At 35.0% G+C, this 24971-nt stretch overlaps 1 protein-coding gene across 1 annotated transcript in view; it reads right to left on the bottom strand.

Annotated features, from left to right (window-relative positions):
* The window catches only part of LOC136807083 (natural resistance-associated macrophage protein 2-like), a 32085-nt gene extending 10061 nt beyond the window's left edge, over positions 1–22024 (bottom strand). Inside the window, exons 1-8 of the mRNA XM_067063650.1 lie at positions 21889–22024; positions 3810–3941; positions 3276–3401; positions 2883–2930; positions 2004–2135; positions 1692–1738; positions 1300–1370; positions 984–1051 (exon numbers count right to left, since the gene is read on the bottom strand). Of these exons, the coding sequence (XP_066919751.1) occupies positions 984–1051; positions 1300–1370; positions 1692–1738; positions 2004–2135; positions 2883–2930; positions 3276–3401; positions 3810–3938 (621 nt within the window). The 5' untranslated portion in view covers positions 3939–3941; positions 21889–22024. The remainder of the gene's footprint in view (positions 1–983; positions 1052–1299; positions 1371–1691; positions 1739–2003; positions 2136–2882; positions 2931–3275; positions 3402–3809; positions 3942–21888) is intronic.
* Between the last annotated feature and the right edge of the window lie 2947 nt (positions 22025–24971).

Raw genomic sequence — 24971 nt, 5'->3', positions numbered from 1 at the left:
TTTAGGGGGTACCTGCATTTTCATTAGTGGGGGCGGGGGCTGTTGTTTTTGTATGAGCTCATCACCCTTGAATTCCTTGAAACCCTTGAAACACCCTTGAAAAGTCAATATTATTTTGGGGACCCTTGAAATGCAAAATTTATAGCCTTGAAACCCTTGAAATGCAAAATTTTGTGGCCATTTTCAGCCACTTTAACTTTCAGATATACAAAATTTTTCCCATTGCGTGGGATACAAACATCGCAGTGACTTAAAAATGAGAAAACATACTTTTGGAACCCCTGAGACTCAAGGGGATATTCCACTCTCATTCTTAGGGGGTTTACCTTTTAACCCGTTAAGTGCCACTGAAATTATATGAGATTGGCAGGTCTGGGTGATAGAATGGGTGGTTGCAAAATTATCAATTATCAGCTAATTTAAGGGCCCTTCTTTACACAAAAATTGAAAATTCAACCTTTCTCCTTTTGTCGACAGATTTCCTTGAAATCTTTGAAAACTAGCAAAGATCAACTAAAAACCCTAGAAACCCTTGAAAGTTTGTGGTATATAAAAATCTCCTGAAACCTTGGAAAATTACAGTAAAAAATGACACCCTTGAATTTGTTGAAAAAGAAGTGTTGGCCGCCATGGAAGTATTTTCCCAGGTATGACAAACGAGCAAAAAATCCCTTTTTGTATTTTTAATAATAAAAAGGGGGTAATTCGAAGATGGGGGGTTACTTTAGAATTCTAAAAATTTTGGGGGTAGCAAAATGATTGGGGGTACCTAAATTTTTTGGGGGTACCTGAACCCTGGAGGACCCTATGTTCACATTGTTACGATATCCATTTTCTGCAGCCAACTTCACTAATTGTGAAGAACACTACATTATATAGAAGTTTGTATTTATTGTCAGCTTTCCTTTTATCCATGGACCTCCTAAATACAAGTATATTGATTTGATATTCAAAATTAATATCATGCATTTGAATTTACTTACCTCGTATCCAAAGGTGACAGCCATTATAGTGATCAGAGTTGCAAAGAACAATTCCAGCTTCCTCAGACCTTTGAAAATAATAGGGATAGAAAATTTAGAAAAAATTAGAAGACCTTTTGCTTCAAAGTGAGCGTGTTTTCAAAGTACTAAAGGTTCCAAGCAGTTTCAGAGTTCTATTGGATCCTTTTTCAACAGTGTCAATTTCCAGTGATGTACCATACTATTAAGGTACACAAAAATAATGACTTTCAAAAATTTCTTCATATCTGCACTTTGAAACAAAATATATGTTTTGATTATTTTCTTTACAACTTACCATACTTATCAAGGAAAAGGAAAACAAAAGTGTCACAAATTGTAATCAACACTCCTCCCCAGATTGGAATCCTGAGACAAAAAATAAAGTGGAATCATTAAAGCCTTTCTTATTTCAGTAATAGAAGAAGAGCATGACATGGATAACATCATTGAGGTAAAACTAAGGATGTGTACACTACTGAGTAGTGAAATAATGCTTTGTCTAATGAAAAAAATTACAATGCAAAGAGTGCACAATTTTAATCTTGGATTGGAAAAATCTGGAGGAGCCCTGAAATTTGACCACTGTTACTGAAATAGAAAACAACAGCAATTTGGCCCCACCTTTGGCTTTTATGGTCTAGTTTTATTACAATAATCAGAGTGTAATGATCACAAAAATATACATACTTTCCATCTGACAGAAGGTGAAAGCCAATTGCTGTTCCTATTACTTCCTAAATAAGAAAAAAAAGTAATTATTGCCTGAGAATAAAGCCTAAATTAATATTTTGGTTATCGTTAAAAAATAAAACTTCAAAAATATAACAAGTTTCACAGTGAAAAAAAATTCAGTAGAAATTAAATTAAAAGCAATATTTTATATCATTTATCTAAATTTCAGGTTTAACAAAGAAAATGAAGCTTAACTGTGTCTTAAATTCTTACTACAAGTCTTTGGTGGGATCAACTTGTATGATTAAATTACAGCCTATACTATACCTGCATGTCACTTCCAATAATTGCAATTTCAACCATCACCCAAACTATCAGTCTGGGTATTTTTGGATACTTCTCATGACAAACTTCGGCTAAATGAAGGCCTGTGACTGTCCCAAGTCTTGCAGATAGAAACTTTAAAACAAAAACAATTGTATTGTGTCATGATGATAACTTGAGTCTCTAATTTTAAAAATGAACAAGCATAGCCTAAAGTTAAGAAGCTGAATAGACGATATCGGCTTAATGTGGAAACTCAGATTTTAAACCTCTGTAAATTTCCCATAATGCATAGCGTCAGCCTGGGTTTAGGTCCCCCCTGAGTTGTAAGTCCACCCTGAGTTGTAAGTACCCCCAAAGATTTTTTGTTAGCCCCCAGGACTTTTGACCCTAGACATTTTCAAAAAATTGATCCAGTAAAAAAGGGTTACATTGGAAGATGTAAATTGTGTTCAGTTCTAAGTTTAAGATAAAATATTTAGCACACTTTCTATAAAAATATTGCGCCGCAAGCGAACATTTTTCAGATTCGTGAGCTTCAATTTGAGTAATTGAAGCCAACTATTAAGCTGAATTATTTTAGCCCCCACGTTAAGTGATGAGATTTTAACTCCCCCAAGTACATAGGTCCCCCCCAAAAAAGTGGTGTACTTCCAGCCCCCTCCATTTTTGGGAAAAATCTAGGGTGTAACCCCCCCAACCAGTAGGGGGGGCTGACGCTGTTAAAAATGCATTGCGCGGAAAAGGTTCACAGCGAATTTTTTTCCACACAAAGCATTCTGAGTTTTCATGTGAAGCTGCTATTGTCTATTGGAAAAAATCAAATGAAGGTTGTAACCATGGCGTTAGGAGTTGCAGAAGATGTAAAAATAATTAATTCACCTGCATAAGAAGGCCAACACATGTTGATGCAAGTAAAACCCAAAGAAGCTGAAAAAATAGAAATAATAGCAATGGATTAATTATGCCATTTACTCAGAGAAAAAGCTCAAACATATCCATCTAATATTTATAACTTCTACACAGACTTTTATGCTAGTGCAATCTGCAGGAAACGAATTCAAAATGAAAGTCTATTGAAAAAAAATCCACAATACACTCAATTGTCTGAAGATTGCTCATCATGAAACATGAAATATTATAGCAGCAATTTTTGCACGAAAGAATCTTTTCAAACTTTCTCTGTGGAGTACTTTGTGATCCTATTCATTATAATCTAATAATATTTTTTTGCTAATAAAGTAAAAGCATAACCATTATGTGAAGAGTTTCTACCTGATATCTTGCAACAGCACCTTGCTGTAAATCAGATTCGATATTTCCAGGATCAAGATAAGCAATACTCATCAAAAAACCTGGTCCAGTAAATGCCCATAGTCTCTTAAAACTGAATGCATATGCCTAGAAATTAGAACATGTAATTTGAGGTGAACGTCTTTACAGAAATGTTTGAATAGATGCCGGAGGATAAAAACTGTAATGCTCTTTGGATAGAAAAGAACAGAGCATATATTGATGCTAGCAGGGAGAACTCGATCAATGCATGGTCCTTTAGCCATTTTTTAAAAATTTGTTGAATTACACAACGTAAGAACTTTTAAAGGATGTAATCAAATCTAGTGTAAACGAAAGTTAATATCAATAACTTGCATTATATAATTTGAGTTATAAAAAACATGAGATGCTGTACTAAATATGTTGTGTATGTTTTCTCATGTTTTCTCTATGTTTGTCCTCAAAATTTATTGTTGTTGATTTATTAACTCTCAATCAGTTGCTATAAATCTTTTTATGAACAAAATCATGTACCTTATCACCCTCTCCATCTCTGGGAATGTTTATTCGTTCAACAAAATATGTTCTTCCGGAGTCATCAAACTCCTCACCGTCTCCAAAATTGGAGGTTCCTTCATTTTCGTGTTTTCTTGGCATTTCCATCAACTGTGATAAATAAAAGAAAAAGATAACCTAAAACACTTTAAAACATTATTTATAATAGTCAAGCAGTATCAAGAAGGAATGAAGCAAACTGATCGTATCAAACATAAGACTTTTATGTAAGATCTGAAACAAATTTAATCATACAAGTCTTTTTCAAAATCCAAAACCTACACTTCAAAAAATGATACTGAACCATAATGAACCATAAATTAAATAACTGAAATGATGTTGTCACATTTCTAACTTTTACTGCACACATTTTGGTTACATAAGTTTATTCAAATCACGCGTATTTTGGAGTGTTATTTCGGTAAACAAGGAACATTCCTCTCAAGTGTTTCATAATAATAATATTCAAAAATGGTTTATGGTCTATTGTTTACCAATAGTAATAACAAAATATATGTTGAAAGCATGCACTACAGTATTACAAAATATAATCTGCTGCATTCCTTGTTCTAGTCTGTTCACATTATTCATAGCCAACCCAGCCAACCCTGGTTCATGCTTAGCTTATTCATACTTTCTTTACTTTAAAATAATTGAAAAAAATATATTATGTCCTATATGTGGGCTTTTAAGTTATTATACTATCCAACAAGACCCAACTAAACCACATTTCAATTTTTAAAATCTTTTGTAAAATGTGACGTGAGACAAATCTGATTTAGCTTTTTCTCCTAGCCTGACTGACCATTGATTTGAATTAATATGTACCAGTTAACCTTTTTTACCTACAAAAGTTGTTGATGTTATTCAAGACTGTAATATTACATCAGGTATTGCACGGTCTAAAGGTATCATTACATGCTTCGATGCATTGATGCAAGAAATTTGAAGCTAAAAGAAGTCAGTTGCAGTTGTTCATTGATATATGCCTCTTCGCTCACTTTAATGAAGAGATACTTCCTGATGCAAAGTTGTTCTGAGTGCAAACTATGCTCTTTCAAAGGAATTATTAGCTTTGCTGGGGTGGGGAAATCACTGCACTTACTTGACTCTGCTAACTTGTATTTGCGATACACAGAGCTGCCAGAGCATAGTAAATTTTATACTTGTTGACTCAGAATTAGCTCAACTCACTCATAGGGTGAAGGTCAATGATTGACACCACTACAGTTTGGGCTTTGAATTTGAATTTCCCGATATTAAAAAAAAATATTTTTTTGCGGCTGGGTGAATTTCAGCCTGGGAGCTCTAAGCCCTTAACTTTATTTACAGTCTAGTTTTATGAATTTTTCCCTGTTTCTTTAACCTTGGGAGCTTCTTTAACCCTTGGAGCATCTTCCTATTTTTTTAATAGGGGAAGCATCTTGGGCGTGGCCTCGAGGTCCCCCTTAAAATCTCAAGAAGTGCTATGACCTTGAAATTTTGACCAGTGGTAGATATGGATGATTGAAGATGATTTGCAAAATTTTGGTTGGGTCACCTCTGTCTCGTTGGTATTTTACAGACCAGAATGTAAACTTGACCACAATCATGTAATTGACTGATTAACTCATTTGATTTGACAGAAATTAGTTCCTGGAGGCTGATTTGTCAAATCAAAGAGACTAGTAACAGTAAAAAAATTTTCCCATTAGTATTTGGTATTTTGCAGACCTGTAAAATGCATGTGACCACCTGCCAAAACTCAGGAACTACTAGAGCTTTTAACTTGAAATTTTCACCAGTGATAGATATTGACCATCTAAGACAGTGTGCAAAATTTCAATTTAGTCACGTGATTGGTTAGTATTTTACAGACCCGTTCTGTTTTTACCTGGAATGCTCACTTTCATCCATTTTGCTAATATGGCTGCAAGCTTGTATTATCTTGTATACGTAACACTTATTAAAATTTGTAGTCAATAGAACTTTCCAATCACTATACAGTATCCTAGGGCAATTTTGGGCTGGTCTGTAAAGTATGCGGAGGGTTGAAAATGCTTGCCACAGGTAGGTAACTTGCCTGCAAGAAGATTTTTCCCTGATGATTGGCTGGGTTTGGGCATATAACTAACCAGAACTTTTAGGTGCAACTTAATAACCCAAAAAATACATTTGACGTCAAATTCTTTCTGTGCTGCCATGATCATGAAAATGCAACAATATGGCAGAAATCAACAAAAATTCTAACAAGGATTCAACAAAATTATGGATATTGCACACCCAATAACTGTTTTTTAATAAACACCATCATAGCAGATAACGACATCTTACAATGTAGGAGATGTGATTGACTTGTTCATATATATTTATTTATTCATATATTAGCTTTGTCTGCAATATAAAAGCTGGCGCTTCGAATGTGGAAATTGTGTTACAATAACGCCACTCTTACTTGAGTGGATTAAAACAAGCAGACAAAAAGCTCGCAGTAACATCACAACGAAAGAAGCAGATAAAGATGAACATCATGGATTAAAATTAGGTTTCAACAAGAGAAAAACCTCTCTAGAAAGGAATGTTGAGAGGAGCTAATGAATAAAAAAGACATCAGCAAAGAACGGAACAACAAACGATCTGAAACACAGCTCAACAACACAAAAACAAAAAAATATCCATATGCAGAAGTCACCAAAGAAGATCTACAAAAAGAGCCAAATTGAAAAGTGGTCAACCAAAACACAAAATCAAAAATCTTACAAACAAAATATAAGTAACTGTGATTTTTTTTAAAAATAACCCTTAAATTTTCCAATTTCAACTTTTAAATCAACCATTTAAATCAGGTGATTATATCGAAACACAACTAGTGAGGTTTGTCACGGAAGGACAAGTGTTGAAATATAATGGACCTTCTTTTGAAAAATAAATGATTAATCAAAAATGAAATGTTGTTTTAAAACAAGTACATACCCTAGTTAGTTTAATAGGTTTGTTCATTTTGAAATAAGTCAAACAACAAAAAAGTACTGCAAGCAGAAACTTTTTTCAAATATCGAATTCCTTCCGTGACAATTTCAAGACAAAAAGTTTTTTCACCAGTTTTGTGCAAGTACACTATTTTTGATATTATTGCAAGTTCTAACTATTGGTACCCCCTAACAAAAAATGAAATTACATTCCAAAGCAACCTCCTTCATATTCACTTACAAGGTCTGAAATTATTGTCCTTCCGTGACGGATTAAAAATATCTTGTTATTTTTAGAAATCTTGGACTTCAATGGGTCTAATTTGTTGCAGGAGAGTGTCCTACGAGGTTTAGAACCATTGGGAACCAGTTCAACCCTGTATGGAGCTCAGAATAAGCTTAACTAAGGCTCCAGTACAGCGCTGTAAGCTTACAGCGTAAGCCCAGGCGGCTCTGGAGGCCTAAAAACCGGTTTTCTGGCAAAACTACTGTTCCTAGCTGGTTCTAAATCCTCTAAATCGCTTCAGCACCATGGAAATATGCTAATTAGAGCCTTTGGAAGTAGCTCACTGGCTTGCAAGGTCGCGTTTTTACGTTTTTTGCTTAAAAAATATAATCTTTCCTGTAAAATTTCCTAATTATTATCACCATTATGGTTGAACAATAAAAATACAGTTCCAAGGTTTTGAAATGAACTGAATAGTAAAAATGGCTATGATTCATGATATGATGTGTCACTTCACTAGTTTCAGTCAATATTTCTTACGCTATTGCTGATTTTGAAAAATAGGAATTTTTTCCTTCCGTGATGGTGTCCTTCCGTGACACTGACCTTTCTCAGTTGCAAAGGCCTGTAGCCATTGAAATTAATTTTTTTGACTCAGTTCTTTTTTCAATGACAAGCAGATAGACATAAGTTTCTTCTGGTGGTATTTTGGTTTTAAAATTCTCTTTAAATTCACAGGAATCTGAATCAGCATACTTTTGTCTTTTTTAATGTCTTTGCTGCGTTCCTTCCGTGACAGAACCTTTAAAGTTCAATTATTCAACGAGGAAAAACTTTTATGAAATTTATTTTGGTTTGGAAGTAGTAGTACTATGAAGGCTTTAATTCAGGACTAATACTATATTCATTAAGTTTACCATTTTTCAAAAATAGACCAAAAAAAGGCTCTGATTTCCTTCCGTGACAGAAACGGGACTTTTCAATTTGGCCCAAAACAAGAGGTGACCATAAAAAGTTTCATCAAATCAGTGAACAAAGACAGTACAGTCAAGTATCAATATTTGAGGTATTATGAGAATCACTACTTTTTGCCGTAATCGCTTTCGTTTTTAACATAAGGTCTTAGCAACGGGTACCCCGGGCATAGTTACGGGGCATTGAGAAAAAATCCTGACATAGAATTTCAAAAAGATTCACGCTATCATATTCTACATTACAAAATACACCTGTTCTATGTTGGGTTTTTTTCTCTGTGTTTTGTAGGCTTAATTTTAATTATCGTCATGCAAAGTAAATAAAACCCCCTAAAATTTTTTAGGTTTTGATAAGCAAAATACTTACATACTATTGTTTACTTTTCAGGTATTAATCCAATCAGAATTCACGCTCAGAAACTTTCAACCAATCAAAATTCAACTGTGACGCGGAAATGATCCAATCAGAATCCCGAAGCTAAAGACTTACAGCGCGGCGGTATTCATCCAATTGGAATCGCGTAACACGTGAACAAAGTGAAAGTAAAGGCGGAAATATATTCTTTTTTCGATGTGATTTGTATATATTAGAACAGAAAGAAACGCCAATTTTGTCAAAGATTTGTCTAAAACCACCTTATTTTTTGTTGAGTATCGCCTAAATTTATCGAAAAAATATGCTTTTCAACAATAATCTTAAAATCTCTTTTATTCTTAAGTATCCCCAGGGCTCAACGCCGAAAGAAAAATAAGCGGGCGGAACCGCCCTCATAGTTTAAACCTGGAGAAAACCTTTTCCGTACATATAATGTAGCTAAGGAATTTTAAAACACGGCATTTAAAGTAAAACAAGTGATACTTTGATGGACCTACTGGATTATGCTTAACACCTTTGAAGTTAGGTCACTATTTTTAGCTGAAATAACCCCAAAAATTTTTGGTTCTCCAAAATCGGGCTCCGTCACATTTGAGGGTTTATAATTATGAATCTTTATGCAAAAAATCGTAGAAAATGAAAGAGCCAATCAATCTAATACCTAAGTAATTGATAATGTGCTTATAAAAAAAATATCAAAATTGGCCAGTTTTTCTATAAAAACATGCCAAACAACAAAATTCCTGTCTAAACCTCGTGAGAAAAAAAACATCTATCTCATAAAAAAATTGAGTAATTGACTAAAAACATTGATGTATGCTTATTATTGATTCTTATAGATAAACATGCGTTTTTTGAGCCAACAAATTTTTTTTGCAAAAATCTGCTTAAGCCATCTTTTACCTATGATGGTACCCTACTTTTATGCAGAAAATTAGAAAAAATTAATGATCCAATTTTTCACCTGTTTTTTAGCCGTTTTTTGGCCCAAATTTGCCCAAAAACATTTTTTTTCGAAAATCGGGTTCTGTCACATTCAAGGGTTTTTAGTTATGCATCTTTGTGTAAAAATCATAAAGAATGAAAGAGCAATCTCGAGCCAATACCTAAGTAATTGATAATGTGCTTATAAAAAAATATCGAATTTGGCCAGTTTTCTATAAAAAACGCCAGCAACCCATTTCCTGTTAAACACACAGATTCTTCAAAAGTAAGCCCTCTTGAGCAAAAAAACGCTATCTCATAAAAAATTGAGTAATTTTGACTAAGAACATTGAGTTGCTATTATAGTATTCTTATAGATAAACATGCGTTTTTTGAGCCACAAAATTTTTGTAAAATCTGCTTGAGCCATCTTATACCTATGATGGTACCCTACTTTCGGCAAAAAAGCAGAAAAAATTAATGATCCAATTTCACAAAAGTCCAAAAACCCGTCTTTTAGCCGTTTTTTGGCCCAAATTGCCCCAAAACATTTTTTTTTAGAAAATCGGGTTTCTGTCACATTCAAGGGTTTATAGTTATGCATCTTTGTGTAAAATCATAAAGAATGAAAGAGCCAATCTCGAGAAAAGCCAATACCTAAGTTTGAATCATGTGCTTATAAAAAATATCGAATTTGGCCAGTTTTCTATAAAACACGCCAAGCCAACCAAATTTCCTGTCTAAACACACATATTCTTCAAAAGTAAGCCCTCTTGAGCAGAAAAAAATCTATCTCATAAAAAAATTGAGTAATTTGACTAAGAACATGGATGTATGCTTATTAATAGTGATTCTTATAGATAAACATGCGTTTTTTGAGCCAACAAAATTTTTTTGCAAAAATCTGCTTGAGCCATCTTAAACCTATGATGGTACCCTACTTTCGTGCAAAAAATCAGAAAAAATTAATGATCCAATTTTTCACAAAGTCCAAAAAACCTGTTTTTTAGCCGTTTTTTGGCCCAAATTTGCCCCAAAAAATTTTTTTTCGAAAATCGGACTCCGTCACATTTTGGGCATTGCCATTTTGCATCATTGTGCAAAAAATCAGAAAAAACTAATGAGCCAATCTCGAGAAAAGCTGGTAACTAACGGACGGACGGACAGACGGATGGACAGACGGACGAAGGTTAATTTATAGGACCTCCACCGGGGTAGGTCCAACAAGATGGCGGAGAAGTAGTGATTGGAGGTTTTGTAATTAGACAGCATGACAAAGGTTTGTTATATTTTAGCATAACAAAGACAAACTCAGGAGGTAAGGTAAATTGCGTTTTGACTGCTGTTAACTGTTTTTCTAATAAAGAATATCTTCAAACTTGACTTCACTGAAAGACAGAAGGTTTGGTTGTGTTGATCAGGTATGTTTTTATCGGCAAGTACAAAACGCCTACTACCTACGACTTAAGAGCCATTTTCTGTAAGAATCAGACAGGTCGAGGAAGTGATATCCTCAGATTTTGCCAATTTTTGGATATTTTGCTCAAATACATGAAAATAACATCTTGTGAAAATTTTTTTGAAAAATCTTTTTTCGTTCCCAAGATATGGGCCTTTCAAATTTGGGCCAATTTGCCCAAAAAAGTGCACTTTTGATAAATCTTTGACTTCAAGAGCAATTTTAGACATGATCAAGCTTAAATTCATTTTCAAACATATTCCTGGAAGAAATCCATGGGACTAACTTGAAAAAAATGGCTTTTGAGAAAATTTTTTGCCCCTAGGCTAGAAATTGCCTGAAATCACAACATCTAATTTTGAATAGATTTTGAGAGAATTAGCTGCTTGGCCACAAGTGTCACTTGATATTTTTGTATATTTCTGAAGTCTCTATGGTCATCTTTAAACTTTCAATTAAAATTGTATGTACACTAAAGGCCACGCCCTAAATGGCGGTTAAACATAGCTTTCGCTCAATTTTTTAGTATTTTCAATGAGCTTTTAAGCCATGGCCCTAATTCCACCACTGAAACAAACATTTTTGTTCGTGTTTTGGCCATATACCAATCCAAATCAAACCCTGTGTCTAATACCATTTTTTGCCAATTTATCTTCGAAAATCTTTTTATCATCAGACTTAGCCAATTTTCCCTTAGCAACGCATTTTTTTCCCTAGCAACCAAGGCATCCAGCTTATCAAAATTTTCCAACTGTTCCTAGTGGTTCCAGACCATGGTAAATGTCTTAGATCAATATCAAAGTCTTGGACACAATTTTCACGAATTTTAGAGCAAATAGGGTCGCAGAACAGAAATAGCAGACCCCCAGGTAACGAGGAAGCAACTTTGGCTGATGCCTGTTGCAAACCCTAAATCAAATCAAATTGATCTAATGTTTTTAACCTTATTAGCAGAGGAAATACTAAGATTAAAAAAGTGGGGGTACTTAGCATAGAAGGGAAGGTCTCTTTTAACAGGTGAAATGAGGCTTTTGACAAAATTTCACCACTAAGGAAAAAACGCTAGTCTCTTGTTTTCTTTGTTTTCAAATGCTAAAAATTATTGCCATTGATTTTGAAGGGAAGTCTCTTCTTGCATTTCATACCTTTGTACTGTTTTTTATCATTATAGATACTACACAGACCTAGAAAAGAACTTTGAAGAAAGTTATACTGCCTTACAGACGAACGCTAAAGGAGGAGAGGATACAGACCTTCAGTGCAACACTGAGTTTTAGAACCATTTTAATCGAGTTTCATCAGCATGATCATTTCAGTCAAATTATTCAATATTTGATCAAAACTAATATAAGAGTCAAAATTCAACTAATGAAATTGGGTGGAATCTAGCATAATGGTCCAAAAATCAATGTTGCACTGAAATTCTGTACGATCCTATGTAAAGTACTGTAATTAGAGTTCATCTGTAAGGCGCAACTTTCTTCAAAGTTCTTTTCTAGTCTGTGTAGTGTCTATAATGATAAAACAGTACAAAGGATGAAATGCAGGAGAGACTTCCCTTCAAGATCAATTGCAAATAATTTTTTAGCATTGAAAACAAAAAAAAAAAGAGACTTAGCGTTTTTCCTTAGTGGTGAAATTCTTGTCAAAAGCCATTTTCACCTGTTAAAAGAACCTCAACTTCTATGCTAAGTACCCCCACTTAATTTATCTTAGTATTTCCTCTGCAATAATGTTAAACATTAGAATCAATTGATTTGATTTAGGGTTTTGGCAACAGGCATCAGCCAAAAGTGCTTCCTCGTTACCTGTTGGGGTCTCTATTTCTGTCTCTGCGACCCTAATTTGCCCTAAAATTCCGTGAAATTGTGTCCAAGACTTTGATATGCAAGCTAAGACATTTACCATGGTCTGGAACCACTAGGAACGTTGGAAAATTTTGATATAAGCTGGATGCCTGGTTGCTAGGGAAAAAAAATGCGTTGCTAAGGGAAATGGCTAAGTTTGATGACTTAAAAAGATTTCGAAGAAAATGTGCAAAAATAGTATTAGAACACAGGGTTTAATTTTAGGATTGGGTAAATGGCCAAAACACTAACTAAAATGGTTTGTTTCAGTGGTGGAACTTAGGCCATGGCTTTAAAGCTCATTGAAAATATAAAAATTGAGCGAAAAGCTATGTTTAAACGCCATTTTAGGGCGTGGCCTTTAGTGTCACATGAAATTTTAATTGAAAGTTAAAGATGACCATAGAGACTTCAGAAATATACCAAATATCAATGTGACACTTGTGGCCAAGCCAGCTAATTGCTCTCAAATCAATAAAAATTAGAATGTTTGATTTTCAGGCAATGATTTCTACATAGGGAAAAATTTTTTCTCAAAATGCCTTTTTTTCAAATTACCCATGGATTTCTTCAGGAAGATTTTTGAAATGATCTTAAGCTTGATCATGTCTAAATTGCTCCTGAAGTAAAATTTATCAAAAGTGCACTTTTTTTGGCAAAATTGGCCCAAATTTTAAAGGCCCATATCTTGGGAACGAAAAAGATTTCAAAAATTTTCACAGGATGTATTTTTCATGTATTTGAGCAAAATATCCAAAAATCGGCAAAATCTGAGGATATCACTTCCTCGACCTGCCTGATTTTGTCTGATTTTTACAGAATGGCTCTTAACTACCTACTTTATTACTACTTTTACCCATACTCAGTTTGTATACTTTACAGACCAGAGCTCTCCTTCGCTTGTTCGAAATCTCTATTCTAAAAAATTGGTTTTGTAATATCTGAATGCTAACACACAAGTCTTTGCTTTATATTTACTTGAAAAAAGTGTTATCTAAAAGAATATTAAGCATATTTACGTAGTGAGTGAATATTCTCTTCGCCTCATATAAGTATATATACTGAAGTATAAAATGCGAAAGGCCATTATCTTGATTTTTTCTTTTTCCTAAACCTACTCTCTCTTATGATTCTTATTATAAGAACTTTCCTTTTTCCTAAACCTACTCCCTCTTATTTATGACTCTTATTATAAGACGATAAGAATACACATAAAAGTCTAAAAAAGGCTCTGTAATATAATATAAACAGGGGGTCAATCTATCTCTATCCTATTGTATGGTCTGCATCATATACCCATCAAGTACCCAGTGAAACAAAGGGCTGGCTCTACTTACTTAAAGTATTTTAACTTTTTAGATTGATCGACTCTTATAAATAAAACTGACATGAATAAATAAGTGTGCAAAGGAAATATTTTTCTCTTCTACAAAGAAGTGCGTCTGTAAACTTTATAGAAAAAGCGCGGGAAAAAGTCATAAACAAAATAAAAGAGAGAAAATATTTTTAAGTCTTCAAAGTTCAGTACGTTAAAAGAAGAAGTTTTAACTTTTTTGAACATGTTCAAAAATCTGAGGCAAAATGTGGCTGTTTTTTGGACATTTGGATTCTTGTTACATTTTTATCAATAAAATCTATTGAAGTTTAGTTAGATGTTTGATTTTTTGTCAGTCCTTTCAAAAAATACATCCTCTTTATAAATATATACTTTATTCAAGACAAAGTTGACTAAATCTGAAACAAGAGTTAAATTACTCCAAAACAAAAAAATGATAAAAATGTGACAAAGCAAAATTTTGAAAAATGATAAAAGCTTTAATAACCTGAGTTATAGTTGTCGTATTGCTCATAAGTTTTCAACATGGGTAGAAGGGGGTATTCTAAGCTTATTTCCAAAAAATTAGCTTCCAATACAATTTAATGATAAAACTTGTAACACTTTTATAGCAAGAAATGGGCAATTTTATCAATCCATTTTTTTGGTAGATTTATTGTTTATGACAAAAAAACTCAAACTAAGCCCTTCATAGCATTCCAACTATCGATTTCAAAAAGTTTCAATTTTCTTTATCAACAGGAATAAGATAAAAATGTAACAAAAAACATATCACCGTGAAGATGCTGAATTTTAGGCTGAATTAGATAGGTTTATCATCAAGTGAATTTATACAATGTATAATTGTTTATTATTGAATGATATTTTGTGAACTGTTACTTCAAACTTCCAACTGAACTTAAAACTAGGATTGAGGCATAAAAAACATAGTTAAATCCCAAAAGTTTGATAAAACTCGGTTTGTGTAATTTACGATGCGCGATCCAACGATTCACGATGCGCGATGCACGATCCATGCATATATTATGTTAATTATTCTAATTATGCACGAATAAGTTTTCATAATGCTAGCTACAAACATCATATAACAATAACGAAAATAAAATTAAAAAAAGAAGGGGAACTAATTTATCATAATCAGAATGATTAAAATAACTTATATCTTCTGTGTAGAAAAAAATAAAAATTGATAGCGATAGAAAGAAAATGTTCGCCGCATGCCTCACTTGTTTTTAAAATGAAAGAAAAAGCCTTGACGTCGTAGAAAAGTTTTGGCGCGAAAAATTTATTAAAACAGAAACTCATTTTTGTACGTTCATTATTTTTAAAGAACAGTGAAAACTAGCTCAGGGAAAAAAGTAAAAATACAGAAATAAAATTCCACAAGTTAAATTCGTAGTTAGAAATGCTAAAGGCTAAATTTAAGGGGCTACTCATTGACGATATGGGTGGTAAGGCATTCCACAACCTAATGTTGAGGGGACATAGCTGTATTCATACGGACTGGATTCGTGCTTTATTGGTATCATTTTTACGTTAGCGTACGACACGACATACAAAGAAGATAAACAAGCAATTCGACCGTGTAGAATCTTATGCATGTAGCTCAGTTTAGTTTCCAGCCGTCTTTGCTGGAGGGTCTTGAGGTTAAGATTATGGATCATGGTGGTTGGACTACTGGAATATCTCCAATCATTAGATATAAATCTTGATCCTTGCGTTGACCATTCTAATTGGTTGAGTTTGCTGCAGTATGAGGATCCCAGACAACTGATGCGTATTCAAGAATCGGCCTCACATAGGTACGATAAGCCTTGGAGCTTGATTACTTGGTTCATGTACGCAGGTTACGCTGGAGGAAGCAGCGATTTGGTTGGCTTTTTTCGAGGTGTAGTGACATGGGTATTCCAAGATAACTTTTTGTGTATAAATACGCCGAGGTATTTTGCTGAGTCAACAGCTCAAGGATTTGGTTTATGCATGGAAAGTCAAATAGGATGATCTTGCGTTATGGTGACTCTGAGACCTGCATTTCTGGATTGAAATTCCATGGACCAATGCTTTCCCACTCAATCAGATTTTTAGATCATGTTGAAGTTGATAAGCGTCATTGACTGATTCAATGTTTTCTGTATAATAGAGCATCATCCGCAAAAAGACGAATTTGGAGTTCACACACAATGGCAGATCGTTTATGTATACTAGAAATAGTAGTGGGCCCAATACTGTCCCTGGGGAGCACCAGATAATACCATGGCTTTGTCTGAGCTCTTGCTGTTAACAACTACAGTTTGCGTTCTGTTTGCAAGGTAATTTCTAATCCAGGAGAGAGTATTACCTCTTATTCCGTAGTGATCAAGCTTAATGCACAGTTTGTCATGGTCTACCTTGTCAAATGCTTTGGAAAAGTCAAGCAAGATGGAATCGATTTGACTTCCCTCATTAAGTGATTTTGCAAGGTCATTAATGGTGAGTAAAAGCTGAGATTCACATGAACGATTTTTCTGAAAGCCATGTTGCGTGTCAGTTAGTATGTTGTTTTTATCAAGGTGGGAGATGATATTACTGTGAAGAATATGCTCAAATATCTTGCATGATACTGATGTTAGGCTTATAGGCCTGTTGTTTTCAGCTTTGGCTCGTCTGTTTTCCCGTTTGAAGACTGGGGGCAACCAAGGCATGACGCCAGTCCTTTGGAGTCATTGACTGCAGCATGGATGCCTGCATTACCAATGTTAGTCCAGGTGCAATTTCATTACCAAGCTCCTTTAGGAATTTAGAGGAGACATTGTCTGGACCAGATGCTTTGTTTGGTTAAGATTTTTCAAAAGTTTCTTGACTCCTGCTATATTGATAGTTTATGTCTGGCATAGTTATGCAACGTTTGACCAATGAGTGGAGGGATGCGTCCATCTGGTTTGGAGAAAAACACTGGAGAATTGATGGTTCAGTATGTCTGCTTTCTTTTTGTTATCAATGTGGATGTGACCCTTATCATTTAGAGGGGCAACACCTTCATTGCCACACTTACGAGATTATATAAATGTAAACAGTTTTTTGGGATTGTTGTTCTCTCCGGGATCAACACATTTCACTACATAATTGTTAAATGCGTCGACAGGTTTTCCTTGATTTGACTGGAGTACTTTAAATTTGTTCCAGTCTTCTTGTCATTTGTTCGTTTAAACGTTATAAGTTTTTTCCTTTCTGCAAAGTCTTTTGCATTTGGTGTGATCGGGTTGCGATAATCAGGTGAAGTTGTTTTGGAAGGAACAAAAAGCATTGAAGAATCGACAAGCATTTTGAAACTAGACCAGTAGAGCATTGGTGTGGTTGCACATTGTTGCCATGAAGTTTGTCAGGAGTTAACATGGTCTTTTATCGTGTTTAGTGCCCCTTTTCCATAGTATACAATAGATTTTGATCTTTTGGAGACAGGCATATAACATCAAGCTGTTCGTGATCACTGAGACCAAAGGATGAGGGATGCAGTTGAAAAATGATGGTCGAGGAGGGCAAAATTCAAGTAGTAATTATCGGGTTGGGAACAAAACAATTTGCTCAAGCAGCATTGGTTAAAGGTTTCTAAAAACGATTCATTGATGCTTTCTTGTAATTATGATCAATGATGCATTGTTTACCCAGTCAATATCCGGAAGGTTGGTGTCACCACAATCCATAGAGGGCAGTTTTTAAAGGAAGAATTTTAGAGATTTGAATTTCTTCACAGATGAATGTTGTTTCACCAATTTTCGATTTTGGAGGTCTGTAGCATGCTGCTATGATGACTGGTCTCTGGTGTGTTTGAACCTTGATTGCAATAAATTCACATTTTTTTGGATTTCGTCACTTCTCAATGACCAGTCTTTCTTTTTGCAATAATTATCACACCGCCTTTGCATCGTCTCGATCACGTCTATAACATTTGTATGTTGGTGGAATGAATTCAGAGTCCTTGATGCTACTGTCAAGATGAGTTTCGCTACCAATAACAATATCAACATTGTCCTCAAACAGAGCCTGTTCTATTTGCTCTTTTTTCTCCCAAACACTTTGAAAGTTTTTAAGCACATCAGTTTAAGTTGTGTTGGAGTTCTTTTAGGAATACCTCTTTGTGGAGATAGGTTAGAGTCAGTTGATGAATCAAGTGAGCTATCAAAAAGTGATGGGTTGATGTTTTTCACTCCACAGTTGCAGCATTCCCATTCCAGATCATTGTTTGTCTGATAGATATCATACATTACACTGTTCATTTGGATGCAGTATGCATGGAACCAGCGATTACAAGTGTCACAGGCAATCGCATTTTGTCCCCATCTGACAGCTGAAGAACATTCACCACAGGGAAATTTGACAGGTGGGCCAGGATTGATCTCGATTTTTGACCACTCAAGACTAGTAGCAAGTCTATCAAGTGAGCAGTTTGATTTTATGTAGGATGAGTTTTTTGTTGAGTAAGCGTGGAAATATGGAAAATAAGAACTTCTTGTTGAAGCGTGTCGGAGGGCAAAAGCTCACATCAGTTACGTTAACAAAGTGAGGGTACAATCTTGGTCTTGGCCACAAAGTGGTGTACAAAAGAATGATCAATAATTTGAGCAATTTCATGATGAAATCAGAATAAGAATAATAGATACCTGATCAGCTACACTTTAGCTCCAAGCTAAGAGTGCAGCCGTTCCAAGGTGATTAACAAAATGCCTGAGCTGACCAAGACACAGGACCCTGCTGCTCGAGGAACGTATTAATATGAAGAAAGTTATACCTGTGACGTCCAGGGCTAACCTGGTGTGTAAAAGCTGAGGGGTCTTGTTTCCTCTTTGAATGTTGTCTTTATCTTTGTTGCTTTGCCATCAGGAGCAGACTTTGATTATGGTGGCACTTTGTTTTGATATTGTTGTTGGGTTGGTTGAGACCAGGCTACAGCAGTTGTCTTCGCCAATGTAGATTTTTGAGATGATTTTTAATAATTCTTTCTTTCTTATTATTATCTTAGACTCAAATTTGGAGTAATTGGTGTTTCTTTTTAATTATTGAATGATATTTTGTGAACTGTTACTTCAAACTTCCAACTGAACTTAAAACTAGGATTGAGACATAAAAAAACATAGTTAAATCCCAAAAAATTGATAAAACTGTAACATATATATGAAAAGATTTGGAACTTTATAAATATTGTTACATAAATATCACTATTTTGTCTTTTTAAAGGCATCTGATTTAGAAATAACCTATTCAGGACCCTTCACTTACCAAATCAACATATATTTTATAAAGAGAAGATTACTTTCAAGTACAAAATCTGACCAAAATGTAACGCACGTAGCAAACAAAATTTGGACTACTCAAAAGTCTTAATACTCTAAAATTTTGTAATATTAAGTGAGTTATTAGCGATGAACTAACTTATTACTACACACATGAGATAAAATAGTAACAATGTTATTTTCTTATCATTTCTCTGTACTGAATGCAAATTTTGACATTTTGACAAAGCCGTATCATTTTAAATATTGCAGCGGGTCTTTTCTGAAAATTTCAGATCCCAATGTTGAGAAATTTCAATTTTATAGCAAAAAATCGATTTTAATGAATTTTGAGATGTCCAATGCATTGCCTCAGATTTTTGAACATGTTCTTTTACCACCAAAGTCAGTCAGGCACATCCTGGCAAATGAACGGGGTGAGCATTTGCATGGGGTATTTGTCACCCAGTGTAAATGAGATAGGACGTCTCAGGCTAAAAGTGTGAAAATGAATAAAAATGAACTTCAAACTGAAAATGGGAAAAAAGGAAGAAAACTGGGAACTTTATTTTTTCGTTAAAATTGACCCATGGAAAAAGAATTTCATCTATGCAGTTCTTTGAAATGAAGCAAAATATTTCCAACCCGGTTCTATTGCGTGGGGTATTCAGTGCTATTACATCACTTTTGTTTTCGACCCCTTGCATTTGCCACACCAATCGCAAGTGAAAAATACCCCGTTCATTTGCCAGGATGTGCCTGACTGAAAGTTTCAGATTTTGCTAATTTTAACATGCTGAATATTTTAAAGGTAATTTTGAGCCGTTTTGAGCTATTTTACAGTAGGTAGTAAGTAGTAGGTAGTAAGTGTTAAGTAGTAGGTAGTACAGTGTAGACCTAACTCTTCACACAAAAATTACGGGAAACGCATGTTTGGACTTTGTACCCTATGCTGCACTCAAGCACTTAAGGCAAAGTCCCGCAAAGGCGGGACAAAAATCAGTTTTTTGAAGTTTGCAAAAAAACGTCACATAGAAGATCTTTCAAATTCAGTATGTGAATAGAGCAGTAAAAAATACAACTTTTCTATTTTTCCTTTTTTTTGCAAAAGTTCTAGGAATGAAAATAAAGGGATAATGATAATTGAATACTATCCATTGACGACCTGCGGCACTATCGTAAAGCTAGAATCGCTTCGCGTACTCTTCGCTTGAGAAAATGATTGACAGATTGAAGTTTTTCACCCGCGCAGGAGTTCGCTAAGCGTTCTCGGCTCAATCCTCGGACCGCGCTAAAAATGGTAGACTGGGCTGGGATAGATCATTTCGATGGAAGTTGTTGGAATGTTTACAGGCCTTTACAAGGCTCTTTACAGAAAAACGTTTGTTTTATTGTCAATGATGACAGTGTGGTTATTAATCTTGTTAGATCTGACAAATTGATGTTTGTAAGTGCACTTTATAGTTTTGATTCCCATTGAAGAATCATATTCTGGTTTTCATGTTATTAGATGCTGGTTTAGAGCTTTAGGTCTACATTGTAGTAGGCGTTTGGTACTTGCCGATGTTTTTATTCTATCCGAACTAATATTATAAAAGACCAAGGAGGCCCTGACTGTATCAACCAGTCCCATGTTTCGCCCAATCGTCCCAAGTTAGAGCAGTTGACAGCACGCTTAAAGTATTTCAGGGACATGGGCTCTAGTCTTTGGCTGCTTCTGACAATATACCGTGAGATTGGGTAACTTGCATCAGTGGAGACTAACATAGCCCTAAGATGAATGACCTGGCTGGTCATTAAAATACAACTACGCAGATCCGCTCGCATCTTTACTCTACCATTTTTGTTTTGATTTAACTTTTGTATCTTAATGACAGCCGGGTCTTTCATTCAGTCAGGCACATCCTGGCAAATGAACGGGGTGAGCATTTGCATGGGGTATTCGTCACCCAGTGTAAATGAGACAGGACGTCTCAGGCTAAAAGCGTGAAAATGAATAAAAATGAACTTCAAACTGAAAAAGGGAAAAAAGGAAGAAAACTGGGAACTTTATTTTTTCATTAAAAGTTTCCTCAATCTTCGAAGACAAAATTGACCCATGGAAAAAAATTTCATCCATATGCAGTTCTTTGAAATGAAGCAAAATATTTCCAACCCGGTTCAATTAAACTGGGTATTCGGCGCTATTACGTCACTTTTGTTTGCTTTCGTTTTCAACCCCATTCATTTGCCAATGGTCGCAAGTGAAATACCTTGTTCATTTGCCAGGATGTGCCTGACTGTCATTTGAGGGCTATCCACTGAGGACCCTGCCGACGCACCGGACTTAACAAACACCGGACACGCGAAAGTCCGGTGTAAAAAGAGAATTTTTTTTACCACCGGACAATATCTACACCGGACTTAAGGAAGTCGGATGTCCGGTGTCAGAGAAGGATATTTTTTCCCACCGGAATGATGAAATCAAAACACCGGACATGACCAGTCCGGTGCGTCCGGTGTTTCTTAATTTTTTGTTTCATAAATGTCTGGCGTCCAAAATTCCCTGTATGCAGCACCGGACTGACACCGGACTTATTGCGGCCGGTGTAGCGAAAGGATACTTTTTGCCACCGGACAAATACACCGGACAGTCCGGTGCGCCGACAGGGTCCTATCCACTGACAGTGATGCAAGTCACGGTTGTGATGCAAGGATTAACTTAAAAGGAAAAATATCTTACCTAAGTATCAGTAATCCACTGTGGTGCCACAAATGCAAATATTTATTGACTATTGAGTAAAATATAATGAAAAGAGTTGGTGGACAGGATACGATGACAATGACGGCTGTTTCACATGACCAGATGACTGCAAATCGGAAAATCGCGAATCAACTTTAAAGCCCTATTTCAACGGTAAATCAATTTTTTTATGGTCCTGTCTTCACTTCACATCCGAGGCCCGGAATCATCGAGCTAAATCATGACGTCATAAAAATTATGACGTCACTCAACTCTAATTTGATTCTTCATTTTTAAAAAGGGATTTTCGAGTTAGCTAACTCGGATTTTTTTTCACAAATTCTTTTTTTTTTGAGTTGGCTAACTCGAATTTATTTTTCGTACACAACTTTTCGAGTAAGCCATCCTTTTTTTGGATAAATAAAATAAAGCTCCGAGTTATTACTATTATATTAGCTAACTCGCAACCTCGATCCCTGCGTATTATCAGCTTTTTGATTCTTACTAATAGCGCGAGATAATACCCTGGCATTGGCTGGTTTTCGAACGCGAAAGATTACGTAATTAAAAAACAAAACGTCAGATTTCATTCGTTCTTCTTTTTTGAAGTCGTTGCATTGCAATGTAACTTTGTAACGTAACGTCAGAATATTTTATGACGTATTGTTTTGAGAAGTTCCCCCTCTGAGAGGGGGAACTCACATCAGCCAACACTCAGGGTATTTCTGGCGTCAATCAGTAACGTAAATAAAGCCTGGGATACACGGGGACGAGGTTGGCTAACTCGAAGATTCCTAAAAAAACCTTAAAATCCTAAAATAAAAGTAGAAGAGTGAGGAATTTGTGGGGAATACAAAAAAGCTCGAGTTATCTCGAGTTATGGAGTGCTTATAAGGCATCATGAATAGAAGAAATGAGAAAACTTATTCGAGTTTTGGAGGTATTCGGGTAATAGAGAAGTCTCTACTGTATTTTGTGATTTTTGTGGATGTGCGTTAGCATGGAGGTATATGGTAATTGTTCGTTAAAGTCTTTTGATCTCTTTTATAAAATGTATCAAAAGAAATTTAAGGTTCGCCCAGTTTGAGTTTGCTCTGAATACAGTATTCTAAAATACTATCAGTATTTAATATATACGATATTAAATAAAACTTTAGCCCCATGTTCCATTTAGTTATCTGTTAAATTTTGTTTTAAAAAGAATTTTATTACAGGCCCGTAGGAAGCAATACACTCTTCTCGAGATGCATAAATTTATTGTTGTCCTCGTTTTCAAACAGATTTCATTGCTATAAAATTACATATTCACAATGATAATTGTGTTGTTTACACCTCATGAGACATTTTGAATTTCAAGTACTTTTGTGTTATAATAATGTTTGCCTTTTGGGAATTTAAATTGGTTTAAATGTATAATCTCATAGCAATGAAATCTGTTTGAAAACGAGGACAACAATAAATTTATGCATCTCGAGAAGAGTGTATTTATTATTGAGGGGGCATAAAAGTTTAAGTCAGGAGTTTTTTTTTTTTTTAAGCTGAGGGTTTGGGGGGCGCTCAGCCCCCAACGGGTCCAGGGCTGGCCCTGGTGGGGGTACAGCTGTGGCGAATTTTCTAGAATTTTTAGATAAAAAGACCCTATTTTTGAACTATTTTCCAACAAAAACCCCCCGGTTGCTACGGGTCTGTCTTAAGCCAGAAAATGAAAGGTTCTTTATGAAACACACACGATTTCAGACTCAATTTGTTGTCAGAATGTCGCTGGAGAATTTTATAGGAAAGTTATCAAGAAATAGAGTTCATTTGATGAAGAGGATTACCGTGTTTACAGGCTTTTTTTAGTCCAAATATTTTCTTACTACGATGTCAGAAACAATGAATCTCGTCTCATCTAATTTCTAACATTTTATGAGCCAATGAGATTTCACCTTTCGACAAAAGAGCTCACCACGATATATTAGATTATGAGCATGCATACATCGTAGCAATCGTAGGGCGAACGAACATAAATCTTCTGTTTTTCTTTACACCTCCATGGTGCTAGTCTGCGGTTAGCGACAAGAAGATAAAACTGAAAAGAATTGGTTTAAATATAACATTATTTCTCTCTTCAAATATCTTATAGCATAATATATATAATGACAAGAAATACATACACCCATTTGAACAAAAAGCCAACAAAAAAATTAAGTAAATATAATGCTGAAACAGATATTTGACATTGAGAAACAGATACTGAAGAAAACTGCTGGTTGAGAAAGAAGACTTTCATAAATCGAGACTAACGCAAAAGAATTTAATACACTTTGAAAGAAGGGGCTCTTCCAGAAATTGTCCGTACATGGGGAATGGAGGATATTTTGTCCGGGGCTGGCGAAAAATCATCAAAATTTTTCTTTGTCCGGGGGTAATTTGGGTTGTCCAGGGGTCAACTGATGCTTGTCCAGGGGGCCAATAGTCACTTTGCCCGGAAGTAAACCACTGAAAATTGTTATATTCTCCACCCCCATATTCAATTTTTTTCTGAAAAAGCCCAAGGTGTTTTTTTGGCCAAGAAATAGTTGAATACGATGATACAAAGCCCTACTTCTCTTGTCAACAATCCAATAAAAAAAGTCATAAAAGAAAGTCCGATCATTAAATAATAATAACGCATTAATAGGTGAAAATAAATAACTTTACATACAAAGATAAAACTAATATCTAATATTTCTGATGCTAATAAAACTTTAAAATAATAAAAGTTTTAAAAGGTCATTGGTGCTTTTTAAAACGCTGGATAAGCTGTATAACTCAGACATCCTAAACCTTTCTTTACAAGGGGAAGGTAATCTCCATTTTAGTCACAAATTAGTTTCACTACGCTACGAATCTAATTCATTAAGAGGCACAGGGGTGTTTTGTTTGCCCAAGAAATCCAGTTAAGTCCTGGAAAGGGTGCACCTAATCAAAAATTTTATAAGAAACGAAAAGGAAAAACAGGTGTATGCAAAAAAGAGCCTGGTATCTAATCTTTCTACAGTAATTCTAAAAACTAGAACACACACGCAACAGACAAAATCAACTAAAGTTGTGTTAAAATA

Source organism: Clytia hemisphaerica, unplaced genomic scaffold (genome assembly GCF_902728285.1).
Source record: "Clytia hemisphaerica strain Z4C2 unplaced genomic scaffold, Clytia hemisphaerica genome assembly, whole genome shotgun sequence".
Taxonomy (NCBI): Eukaryota; Metazoa; Cnidaria; class Hydrozoa; order Leptothecata; family Clytiidae; genus Clytia; species Clytia hemisphaerica.
This window is presented reverse-complemented; position numbering and strand designations above follow the sequence as displayed.